The sequence below is a fragment of the Cyclopterus lumpus genome, chromosome 7, assembly GCF_009769545.1.
Source record: "Cyclopterus lumpus isolate fCycLum1 chromosome 7, fCycLum1.pri, whole genome shotgun sequence".
Taxonomy (NCBI): Eukaryota; Metazoa; Chordata; class Actinopteri; order Perciformes; family Cyclopteridae; genus Cyclopterus; species Cyclopterus lumpus.
Genome location: NC_046972.1, coordinates 12,117,137 through 12,129,228, shown reverse-complemented (window position 1 = coordinate 12,129,228; position 12,092 = coordinate 12,117,137). Strand labels below are relative to the sequence as shown.

At 40.2% G+C, this 12,092-nt stretch overlaps 2 protein-coding genes across 3 annotated transcripts; one reads left to right on the top strand and one right to left on the bottom strand.

Annotated features, from left to right (window-relative positions):
* Positions 1–77: 77 nt before the first annotated feature.
* Positions 78–792, bottom strand: c7h1orf194 (chromosome 7 C1orf194 homolog). The gene is made up of 3 exons (XM_034537726.1): positions 654–792; positions 394–510; positions 78–314 (listed from the first exon to the last, which is right to left on the bottom strand). Exons 1-3 carry the CDS (start codon positions 726–728, stop codon positions 78–80), a joined length of 429 nt encoding a protein of 142 aa, XP_034393617.1. The 5' UTR covers positions 729–792.
* A 447-nt stretch (positions 793–1,239) lies between these two features.
* elapor1 (endosome-lysosome associated apoptosis and autophagy regulator 1) lies at positions 1,240–11,400 on the top strand. 2 transcript variants are annotated; one of them, XM_034538382.1, is made up of 22 exons: positions 1,240–1,347; positions 2,911–3,031; positions 3,218–3,398; positions 3,501–3,648; positions 3,741–3,821; positions 3,936–4,041; positions 4,121–4,270; positions 4,536–4,624; positions 4,843–5,020; positions 5,332–5,463; positions 5,967–6,057; positions 6,145–6,250; positions 6,390–6,527; positions 7,163–7,426; positions 8,088–8,264; positions 8,346–8,496; positions 8,908–9,001; positions 9,219–9,320; positions 9,449–9,575; positions 10,160–10,338; positions 10,487–10,652; positions 10,736–11,400. In XM_034538382.1, exons 1-22 carry the CDS (start codon positions 1,261–1,263, stop codon positions 10,820–10,822), a joined length of 2,955 nt encoding a protein of 984 aa, XP_034394273.1. In that variant the 5' UTR covers positions 1,240–1,260; the 3' UTR covers positions 10,823–11,400. The 2 variants fall into 2 exon arrangements, with proteins under 2 accessions (XP_034394273.1, XP_034394272.1); XM_034538381.1 differs by having other exon boundaries at positions 6,387–6,527.
* The last annotated feature ends 692 nt before the right edge of the window (positions 11,401–12,092 follow it).

Sequence of the window (12,092 nt, the reverse complement as noted above, 5' to 3'; positions counted from 1 at the left end):
GGTTTTAGGTTCCTTTATTTTTAACTCATCAACCTGGACACCAGCTGCAATAACTGGGTATCATAAACGATTAAACTTCACTTAATGCTGTGAATGGAGTTCCTCTGTGGATCGACCCACACTCTGATGTCTTCTTGTTGAGTGAGGCTGAATGAGGCTCCTGAACTGCCACTGCCAGCACAGTGAGGTTGCACCGACCTGTGGCCCTCAGAGACGGTCTCCTTCTGGTATAACATCTGGTTCCTGAACCAGAAGAAGTCCTTGTGGTGATCGTACACAGACTTTAGTTGGAAGTCGAGGCTATCCTTGGGTGCCTGAGGATGAGACGAGAGTGATGCATTCCAATTCAAGTAAAGTTAAAGGTCAACAATCATTCATCCTCCTGGAGGTTACCTGATGCTCATAATGCACACTACTCCGCCGGGAGCTGGCCAAAGTAGCGGTATCATGGAGACGACACCAGGGTTCCTCTGTTTGGGCGATATGGGCAGGCTTATCATAGGTGGCTCTCTGTGCATCGGAAAAGGAAAATCATAGTTTTAAAATAGGGCCCAAAAGGGCTTTATATCTATTATTAAAACAAAAACACATCTCTGCAAGTTAGCTCACGTTATCCAATCACACATTGGGCTTTTATCCGAAGGAAAACCTACCTGCTGCGGCCGGAAGCCGCTGAGAGTGAAGCCGTTTTCAAACTTTGGAAAGGGGAAAGGATCCCGGCGAGACATATTTAACGATGGGACGAAATTCGTTGTAATTGCTGTTTTTAGCCTCACGAAGAACCCTAATAGAATGTTTACAACCTGGTTCCTAAGCAACCACACACTTCCGGTTAAACCTAAAAATAAAACGTTTTACCCCGTAACAGTCTTTTTTGTTTAATAAAAAAATGACAAAATGGCCACTCACTAAACCTAGCTTGAAATAATTTAATGTTAAAAACCCACCCTAGTTGTGATGCCGTGCTAAGAAGCCACCTATTTTATTCTCTAAAGATTAATAGTAGGCCACCGATAACCCACTCCTCCAATAAATGTCCAAGTAATGCGAGCAAAATGCTCGCTACAAGCCCGCCTATTGCGTTTCAACAGCCAGCCATTAAAAGATGAATAGAGTAAGAACAGACCCAAGAGCCAATCAACGAACAGTATTTGCTCACCGTTCAGCGCAAAGCCGCACCTCCAGCCTGCAGCACCTGAGGGCGCAGGTCAACCCTCGGCTCTTCCGTCTCCATCACTTCAGCACTGACGGGAGGCGACGATGCAGCGAGGCCCGATACACCTGCGCCACCTTTTACTGTGGTTGCTTTTTGCACTAACCCGTGCAGAGTTGCCCATGTGCAAAGAGGTGAGGAGATTCCTATTGTTTTATTGTTAGCCATTTCTACGTTATGAAAAACAACCCATACAAAGCTAAAATGACTCATACTGGTCAGTTCCAATTTTATCAGATTCATGTGTTTATTAAGGTTGGATCAGGCAAATTGCTTATGGATGAGCAGTAGGTGGAAGCGTAATTTAAATTCAGCAAGATATGAAATATTGCTGAACATGTTCAAAGAGGGCTGACCTTAAGCCTCTCAAACTGCTTGAAGAGTTACAGTCTGTATAGGCCTGTCTAAGAGCTATGTTTGTCTTTAGGTTTTAAAGATGAACTCAGATAAAGAAAAGTGTTGATTTTAGCAGGACTAGTAAAAGCCTCCTTCTCATATTGGGAGTGGGAAATGAACATATGTTTCAGCAAGTGTTTGAATTACATTACATTGGTCACTTCAGTTCTGCTTGCTTCAGTGTTGGTTATGATTATGGTTATCACACACTTGTTTTACGAGAGTTTCCATATGTTACGTCCTCTGCCTTGCTCTTATTGCCCTTATCTATCTGTTTCCAATTAGCATACATTTGTTTTTTACGCAAAGTATTTCTTGTGTGTGGAATTAAGATATGCGAGCTGTAACTGAAAAGTTAGCACAAGAAGCTTGGCCTTGAAATGTCAGTCTATTGGGCTTATAGGTGATGATGATATGGGTAGGAGGTGAGTTTGTTTCCATGCCAGTCCACTGACCATGAGGCAAAGCGGTCATTATGTCCTGTTGCCATGGTTTCCTCATGTTTGTTTAAAGAAGGCGATTAGGCTTCAGCACATCCCTAGCCATCCCATTCAATACATTTTTACATCAGATCCTCCCAGCAAAACACACATTCATCTGATATCCCAACCACAGCTAATGTAGCGGCTCTAATCGAAAACACAGACCCAGAGGAGTGCTGCTGCTGCTGCTGCTCTGTTTCTGTTAACTATTAATCCCACAAGGCTGTGTGGCCTTGGATAAGACTGACTTTCCTTGGAACATTAAAGCCTGCTGTTGGCTACACTGTGTGCCTGCTCAGTATTCACAACTTGTTTTAGAAGGTGTCAGATCAACAAGATAAATTACATCATTACGGGTGGGACGGTGTTTGTGAGTACCCTACTGTCAGTATCTCCAAAAGGCGTCACACCATAGACAAATACAGCATATGCTTTGTACCTGAGCTACTGCTGTCTCCAGAAACAACACTACAAATGCAATGTTTACACAAGGATTGGACTAATCAGCATTTCTTCCCCTTGGCTAAGAAAATAAACCCTGAGGTTTTACTTCACATCCTTGAGGAGTGAGATTAGACCAACAGTTGGGACGGCCTCCTGGGCAAATATTAGCTGTAACTTTTATTTAGAAAAGAGGCTTGTCTGTTTTTGGAAAATAAATTCCAGAGCTATAAAACAATCTGGTGACCTCTTTTAATATTAGCCCCATTTGCTGTTCACATGCATGCTGACTTGCAGCTTTATGCATCATTAAAAAATATTTGATGTATACTTTTCCCCCAGCTGTGTGAAACTAACACCTGTGTTTTGTCCCTGCAGTCAGATTATCACTTTGAGTACACAGAGTGTGACATACTTGGGTCACGATGGAGAGTGGCAGTTCCCAACAAAGCCAACATATGCACAGGCCTCCCAGATCCAGCTAAAGGCACTCAGTGCAGTGAGTATCCTACTCTTAAATCTAATTGTATACATCTTATGCACTCCCTAAATCTGTGTCACAGCTTTAATTTGTAAATATTTAATTGTTACCACTTTTAATCCTCTTGAGCTGTTCCTTGTCATGTTTTCCACGTCTCCATGATACATTTCCAATGTGGCCTCTTTCTTTCTTTCCCTCTTCCAGCCTTCTCCTGTAGTGAAGGGGAGTTCCTCGACATGCAGTCGCAGCAATGCCAGAAGTGTGCTCTAGGTACCTACTCTTTGGGCACCGGTGTGGCCTTTGATGAGTGGGACAGCATGCCGTCTGGTTTTGTCACCCAAGGACTGACCACGAACGACGGGGATGCTCCCACAGACTGCTCCAAGTCTGTATATGCCTCACATGTATTGTTATTTAAATTGTTTTCTCACTGTTTCTTAGTTTCAAGAAGCTCATCAAACGGTTTCTGCTGCTGATGTTTCTTCAGCTCAACCTGGACACCAATGGGTGATTACGTAACATCCAACACAGATGAGTGCACTGCAACGCTGTCCTACGCTGTGAGCCTGAAGACGCCTGGGACTGTGTCCTTTGAGTATTTATACCCTGACGACAGCCTTTACTTTGTGTTCTTTGTAAGTGTTTCAAAAGGACTCTGGGCGAAACAGATGGGTGATTTTCAGCGATATATTTGGTCATCTGTGGCTCGTTTCTCACACTGCTGTAGGTTCAGAATGAACAGTGTCAGTCCACGGAATCAAAGAGCCGGTGGATGAAGACCACTGAGAGAAACTTCAACAAATACAAGGTTTGTCTGAGCGTAGCACTCCACTAAAACTCCTGGCATCTTGTTGTCATTTGCAGGATCTTTTAGATTACAAATCTTTTGCTCCTGTCTCATGTTCCCATTCACTCTGTGCAGGTTGACCTTAACACCGGCAACAATGTGCTGTATTGGAGAACTGCTGCGTATACTCTGCAGGGCAGTGCTGTCAAACCTGTGCTGTTAAGAAACATTACCATCTCAGGTAGATTATCCCTATGGTGTGTTGTGTGCTTGAAATTGATTATGGTTATGAAATTGATTGATGAATGGTTCTCTTCCAGGGGTGGCCTACACATCAGAGTGTTTCCATTGTAAACCTGGCACCCACAGTGCACAAGAGGGATCTGCCCGCTGCATCCCCTGCCCTGCTGAAACCTACTCTAACAAGGGTGCTGTCATTTGCGACCAGTGTGAGCAAGGCACATATGCAAGTATGTATGTTTGTATTTGTAACGCACTGTCCACAAACACCAGTCGGGTCACTGATCAGCCTACTCTTTAACTCGTAGATATGTCTACACTTACAATCATTACGTATTTGCATCTCGTCACTCACACATGCAAGGCACTCTGCATGCAGATACTGTATTTATCGCTTAAGTGTGTGAGGTTGGTCTGATCTCTTATCTTAATGTGAGCTGTGTGTTTTCCCTCATCCCCGCCTGTTTCCCTTTGGCTCTGTTTCTATTTTTCCAGAGACTGGTTCAGGGAGCTGCAAACCGAGACCTGCATGTACAAACAGTGATTACTTCTACACTCACACTCCCTGTGACTCTGAAGGAAAGGTAAATGTAGAAAATGACATGAATCGTGTGAAGGCAGAGGTTGTGGAGGTTCAGTCGTGGTGAACACAGAGAAAGGTTTAGCCTTGAAAATAGCCACCGGCCATCTGGTGTAACTATTAGGTTTCTTTACATATGAATCGTTTGGGCTGATTGTGTGCGGTACAGAGCATCTGGTGGCTTCTTTCATATATTCATGCCTAACCTGTTGTGTGTCTCAGACTCAGCTTATGTATAAGTGGATCAATCCAAAGATCTGCAATGAAACTGTTGAAGGAGCCGTGACGCTGCCCGCATCAGGGAAGAAGCAGACCTGTCCCCCATGTAACCCGGGTTTCTTTGTCACCAACTCTTCTTCCTGTGAACCTTGCGACGAAGGTTTCTACTCCAACGGAACAGGTGCAGAATGATCACACTCCTATTACACTATCTTACATGTAAGTCAGACTGAGGGGCTTATTGTGTACTGACATACACATGTACTTACCAAAGATGTTGATCATTTTACACCAATATTATAAATATTAAAAAGCTTTTGTGCCATAACGACTTCCAGAGTAGTGAAACTGTAGCTACTGTCGCAAATCCACAAAATTGATTATAAATCTTGACTGCTGAGTGATATGTGTAAAGTATATAACACTGTCAAAAAGTGTCCTGTTGTATTTGCCATGTGTACCGTGACATAATAACACAGTATTTACTCACAGCCTGTAGCAAGTGCCCTGTTGGCACGGAGCCAGTGGTGGGTTACGAGTACAAATGGTGGAACACAATGCCGAGCAACATGAAGAGCTCCATCTTCCGTCGAGAGTTCGGCAACTCTGAACACAACAACACAGGTGAGAAACTCAATATGAGGCAAGACAGTGCAGATGGAGAGGATAAACTCCACAGCAGTTGGAAGATAATCATCACAGTTAGAAAACAATACTCTAAGGCACAGAACCGAAGTGTAACAGAATTAGTTACAGAGCAAGATTCGAGAAACTGAACATCCAAAAAGCAATTACTGGAAACAGGATGTGTAAGATAAGGACAAAGAGAGATAGAGAGTAAAATACACAATGTATCTTATAAAATCACCAACAAAACAGTCCCAGTGTTCGACAAAATAATTTTAAAATGCAGATGTCCAAAAGCGGTGAAATTATTTTGTCAAACTAGTATTTCCAAGTAAAAAATGTGTATACATTCAGACTCTATGGTACTAACTTGTGCTTTGGGCTTAATTTCAAGTACAATATGTTAGAAGAGTTATTTGTCAGCCTGAATTACTGTGCGTCTCTGCATTGCTCGAGGGATGGCGTCTGATTGTTTTTTAAATATTTATTTGTAATGCTAGCATGGGCGGTGGCTGGAGAGTATGTCTACACCACCGCTGGGGATGAGGACACAGACTACCTGATGCTCATACTCAGTGTCCCTGGATACAGGTGAAGTCAGACGTGTCTCCTAAAGGTCATCCATATACACAATATCCCATTTGGAAACGTTGATTGACATGTCCTTTGTTTCCACAGGCTGCCTCAGTCCATGGTCGAAGAAAGTGAAAGGAGTGAACTTTCTCGCATCACGTTTGTCTTTGAGACCACGTGCACTGCTGACTGCAAGTTTTACTTCCTGGCGGTGAGGGGAAATGTTCCTATATATATATATATATATATATATATATATATATATATATATATATATATATATATATAAAGAAGTAGAGCTAGCCATATGAATGATTATGTATATATGAGGGGACTGTATTTCTCAGCAGGGGTATAACCACTGGAATAATGATGTGGTGGAGCAGTGGAAAGGCAGCAACAGTAAACAGTCATACTCCTACCTGATCCAGAGAAACAGCACCGCCAGCTTCACCTGGACTTTCCAACGATCAGAGGAACCTAACACAGTGAGACACAATCCCACATCCCCAGTATCACTCTTCATCTATGACTTTTCAACAGCTTCACTCCCTCAGCCTTCAAAATGTAATTAGTAAAGTACAGTGCTAATTGATTTATCTCTCTTCATTCTGAAGCTTTATATTTCTTAGTAAGTGCACTTTATGTCCTCATGCATATATATTGTCATACTGTTGTCTCTGTCATTGTTTCCCTTTGGTACCAGACTTTATAGTTTATGTTTTTAAAGTCTCAGTGACAATCAGAAATCGTAAAAACAACATTCTAAGAAGAATTACGGGTAAGATAAAGTCTGACACATCCATTAGATTTGCTAATGGCAAGGGGAAGAAGATGAAGCACCAACATTTGCAATACATACTATGAATATATTTACACATGATGGATGTGAATTTATTTTTAAATTCTGACTAGATTATGCTATAACACACTTTTTGCTTTTGCTGATTTGTGCAGTGTTTTTGCTCTGAGAGTGAGTATGCCCCCAGTTATTGCACTGAACTCTGGAGCAGTCAGGAGCCATGTTGCTGAGTAGCTTACAGGTGCACAGGTGCTAAAACTGTTTCAACAGCAGACCACTCTATTGTCTGCAGCGACTCAGCTTGTGTTTCTTTTCCCTCAGGAGAGAAAATACAGCGCTGATGCTGCAAAGATCTTCTCCATCCACATCACCAATGTAATTGGAGGTGTGGCCTCTCAGTGTCGCCGCTGTGCCCTGAGCTCCACTAAGGCCGGCTCCGCCTGTGTTCCCTGCCCACTGGGTCACTACATGGTCAACGGGACTGGAGTCTGTAAGAGCTGCCCGGCGAACACCTTCATCAGGGCCGATCAGCCTGTCGGAGAGGCCGCTTGTGTTGAGTGTGGACCAAACACACAGAGAAACCAGGTAATAAGATACAGCATACAAACACAAGGTATTCATGCAGCGCTGTCAAGGACACATAGATAATGTCCTTATAGTTCATTATGGGATTTTTTCAGACTCTTTCTCTCTTTATAAATGAATTAAATTAAATAGCAGAGGGTGTGTGCATGGAGCTTTAAAAACAATCACTTAGGGAATAAAGACATTTAAATTAATAAAGAAACCTTGATAAAATCATAAGGTTTTAAAAACCTTTTGGTGGCTTTTCCCAATTGGGGGTTGGGACTCATGACCTCATAGCCCTAATGTATCTATATATTTATCTATATAAAATGTAATTTATTTTATAATGCAATAATAATCTTCTTCCATCAAAAAGTAAAAAATCTCATGTTGACCCTATTTTTTTATATTTGATTTTGAATTGTTTATATAATAGAATGTATGTTGGTTTTCTATGTCTGCTTCCTTCTTTCTTTTTATTTTGTTGTACTACATACACTAAAACCAAATAAACATAAGATGAATCGTACCGTAACAGTAGGTAGAATAAGGTGCTTTCGTGCCTCCATATTCCTGCTAATATCTGCATTTCCCATTTTATTTTTTTATCCCTCAGCCGGTACATGAGATGAGATTATTCCGCTCACTGTTAACAGAAAATGTATCTCTCATCCTTCAGGCCTACACAGCTTGTTTCAGTGACTGTGCGTTGGATGTGCAGACAAGAGGAGGCGTGCTGCTGCATTATAACTTCTCTCCTTTGTCCAACGTCACCGGCTTCCACAGCAGACCCAGTTTCACCAGCAAAGGCCTGAGATATTTCCATCGCTTTAATTTGGGTCTGTGTGGAAAAGAGGTGAGAAGCTGTGGTCCTGATGGCATTTATTTTTAAGTCAAATTTATTTTTATGTTAAAACCTGCTGTGTTTCACTTACAGGGCAGAGTACCGGCTACCTGTGTGGAAAATGTCACAGAGAGTGGGAGAGAGGTCAAAGGTTACGTCTGTCAGTCCACTGCGGTTCCCTCTGACATCAGGAGTCAGAGCATGGTGTCCACCCAGCCTTTCATCATTGGTGACACACTCATTGGTATGGACTTAATGCTTTATGACCATAGACTGTAGTTTATGGCCCAAAACCTACAAAACCAATGTAGGCGAATACACATCAGCCTCAGTGGAACTTTGTATTTAGTGCTAATAAGCAAATGTTAGCACGCACACACAATAATCTAGTTGGTGAACATGGTAAACATTAGACCTGCTAAACATTAGCATGTAATGTTCTCACTGTGAGCCTTTTGCACACTGGCGTTAACATTTAGCTCAAAGCACCACGATACCACAGTACAGCCTTGCAGAGTAGTTATTATGGCTGTAGACTCATTACTTTGCAGTTACTCTGCAACCAAATATATATTCTGCTTTGTGATGTTGCTTAAATGTGATTGTATTTCATATATCACATGCATATGCTGATATATGTCCTCTTATTCTGAAGGTGTGACCACCGACACGAGCCTCAACAGCATCTCATCTCCAAAATGGCTGTTTCCCTCTGCGTCCAACCTACCAGATGTCATCTTCTATTACAAGTTAATAAGATCACAACTTATCATTTATCATTGTGGTACTTTCAAATACATATTTCTAATGGTAATAATAGCTATATAATGTATGTGATTTTATTTAATTAATATAAAGTGTTGATGCTAGAAGTTGTATTGATAGTTAAAGTAAGAAATGTAATTGAGTATCAGAAACAGTCTACAATATATTACAGAGTAGAAGTTAAGACTTTTACGTTTCCAGGTCCAGTGAGACGACTCAGGCTTGTAAACAAGGCCGGTCAGCCACCATCAGACTGAGATGCAGCCCCTCAGTGACTGATAAAGACCATATCACACTGCCAAGGTATCTTTCACTGAGACCAAGCTCAACTTCTGAACTTACATACTGAGCTCTGAGAATCTGAACTTGGAGGTATTATTCCATCACTTGAAGATTGTAAATATCTCTCCTATCTGTGTTTTCTTCCACAGCAACTGTTCAGAAGGGACTTGTGATGGTTGTACTTTCCACTTTCTGTGGCAGAGCCAGCATGCATGTCCAGTCTGCACCAAAAACAACTACAAAGAGATTGTCAGTGCTTGCATCCAGGGAATACAGGTAGTGCTGCACAGACATATGGGCATATTGGTCAAATTAATTTCACCTATTTGACCCCACAAATCCAATCAGAGGTCCATCGCAAATGTGTGTCTTGTGTGTAAATACTTTAATGTTCTAAAAAATTATGAATTATTTCATGAACATTTTATGAAAATTATTATTATGTCAGTCTACATTACAGAAAAAAATATATAATAATTATAATATTTTATTCTATAATTTAGTCATTTTTACTTAAGTGTGATATTAACACAGTGAAGCACTGGAACACACAGATACACAATATGTATGTACTTTAAGGGGATTAGTTTGACGTAATGAGCAATACGCTTATTTGCTTTCTGGTGGAAAGTTAGATGAGAGGATTGAGACACTCAATCTACAGCCAGCAGCCAGTTAGCTTAGCATAAAGAATGGAAACATTTAGCCTGGCTCTGTCGAATGTTACAGCATCTGCCTACCAACACTTCCAAAGCTCATTATTCCTGTAAGGATAATACTGAAAACCTAAGGATTCAAATAGTTAAATGATGTGTGTGTGATATGTGACCTATACAAATTAAATTATGTGTGTGTTTCAGAAAACCACCTATATGTGGCAGCAGCCATTGCAGTGTTATGGAGGCGAGTCACTTCCAGCGCAAAAGGTCAGCGCTTGTGTGAGTCTGGATTTCTGGCTCAAGTTTGGGGTTTCCGCGGGAACGATCGGTGCTGTGCTGCTCATCTCTATCAGCTGCTATTTCTGGAAAAAGACACGCAAGTGAGATTGCTGAGCTTCAGCTTTTCTGTGATGTTTGTTGAAGCATGGATATGTCATATAGTAAAAAAAAAAGATTAAAGCTAAAACCTAAGCGAGACCTGAAGAAACTGTAATTTATGTTGACAAAATGTTATTTTCTATCATGCAGGTTGCAGTATAAGTACTCCAAGCTGATGGTAAGCTCTGGGGGTAATGAGTGTGAGCTGCCCACTGCAGACAGCTGTGCAATAATGGAGGGAGAGGACGCAGAGGACGAGATCATGGACCTCACCAAGAAATCCTTCTTCACCAAAATGAGGCCCTTCTCCCGAGAGGTCAGTAACCCGATCATTCACACAGACTGAGCTACTTATAAAGCAACTTCTCATGCTTTGTGTTATTATCAATGTGTTTTCAGAGGACATCAGATGGATTTGACTCAGTTCCACTAAAATCGTCATCTTTATACAATCATAGAGAGGAGGAAGACTCTGATGATGATTAATTCAGAAGATGAACAGATGCTTCTACCAGAGTGCAAACACACACAGCTCCAGACACAGAAAACAGACATGGGTGGTTAAATGCATTTTATTTATTACAAAAGATACAGGCTTACTGTGAGAGTTTTAAAACAATAATATTAAGATCATCCATTTTTTATTATTATTTGTCATACGTGAGTTTGCCAGACCTGTAATAGAAAGTCTCCATATTGGGGATATTCTGTATTTTCAAAGCCCATCGTGTATTTAAAAATGATATGATAACCAAACTGTGTAGTAAGTTACAATTGTTGTAGATGTGTAAGGCTTTCTACATTTAACACAACTGTGAATGTATATTTTATTTCTTTTCTACTTTCTTTTGTTATTGTTATTATGCTATTCTGTTTATTGTTATCAGACCAGCCATCAAGTTCAGTCTTAAATTTTTTTAGCAATATTGTATTATATTGTATTATATTTGCTACCACCTTTGATAACCTGCTGCATGTAAGCTTATGATAGAATCTTGCTTTATTGTGAAATAAAGAAATTTTCTACAATAAAAAAACAACACATTTTATAAATTAAGCGAAACCTTGAATGCTGCCTTCAGGTGCTCTTCCTAAAACCATATTATTACTTCACATTGCATATATTATATAATACTTTAATGTTACTACTTTAATTGTGTGTATGTGTTTTATGTGCCTTTTAGAAATTATTTTTTGTGGTTGCTTAATTCAAGAAAAATACAAGCATTACATTTTAAATCACGTGCATATGTTATAGATGTTTTTAATATTTAACTGCAGATTGTTGAGTCTACATGTCATGAAACCCAAGTCAAACAGAGCAAAAAAAGAGGCACGTCATATAAATCAAAATGTTTCTCTTTTCTGCAATTTCACATGGAAGAACAACATTATTTTTCCCCAAAACATATCTTAAAAATCACGTCATTATAAGCAACGGTGGAATATAGCTGAACATTCACTCAAGTACTTTTTCTCCTTTTACATTAATCTGACAGCTTTAAATACTAGTACTAGTATTACTTTGCAGATTATTCTTAAACACACAACGCATGTAATCATCTTGTAAAATAAAATGTAGTTAATTCCACTTTAGAACATGTAAATGATGTTTACACATTGCATTAGATTATTAGTAATAATAATCCAATAATGTAATAGTGCAGAGCTATTCTCCTGCAATAATATTGTACTTTTACATTAGTAAAGTTTTGAATGCCAAACTTTTACATGTAATATAGAATTGTACAAGTTT

Excerpts from the sequence above, each read along its gene's own strand:
- c7h1orf194 (XM_034537726.1), bottom strand. The coding sequence starts at position 728 with ATGTCTCGCCGGGATCCTTTCCCCTTTCCAAAGTTTGAAAACGGCTTC. Across the intron at positions 511-653 it reads GCGGCTTCCGGCCGCAGCAG|AGAGCCACCTATGATAAGCC; the intron begins GTAGGTTTTCCT and ends TCCGATGCACAG. Across the intron at positions 315-393 it reads GTGTGCATTATGAGCATCAG|GCACCCAAGGATAGCCTCGA; the intron begins GTAACCTCCAGG and ends TCTCATCCTCAG.
- elapor1 (XM_034538381.1), top strand. The coding sequence starts at position 1,261 with ATGCAGCGAGGCCCGATACACCTGCGCCACCTTTTACTGTGGTTGCTT. Across the intron at positions 8,265-8,345 it reads TGGGTCTGTGTGGAAAAGAG|GGCAGAGTACCGGCTACCTG; the intron begins GTGAGAAGCTGT and ends TTTCACTTACAG. Across the intron at positions 10,339-10,486 it reads TTCTGGAAAAAGACACGCAA|GTTGCAGTATAAGTACTCCA; the intron begins GTGAGATTGCTG and ends TCTATCATGCAG.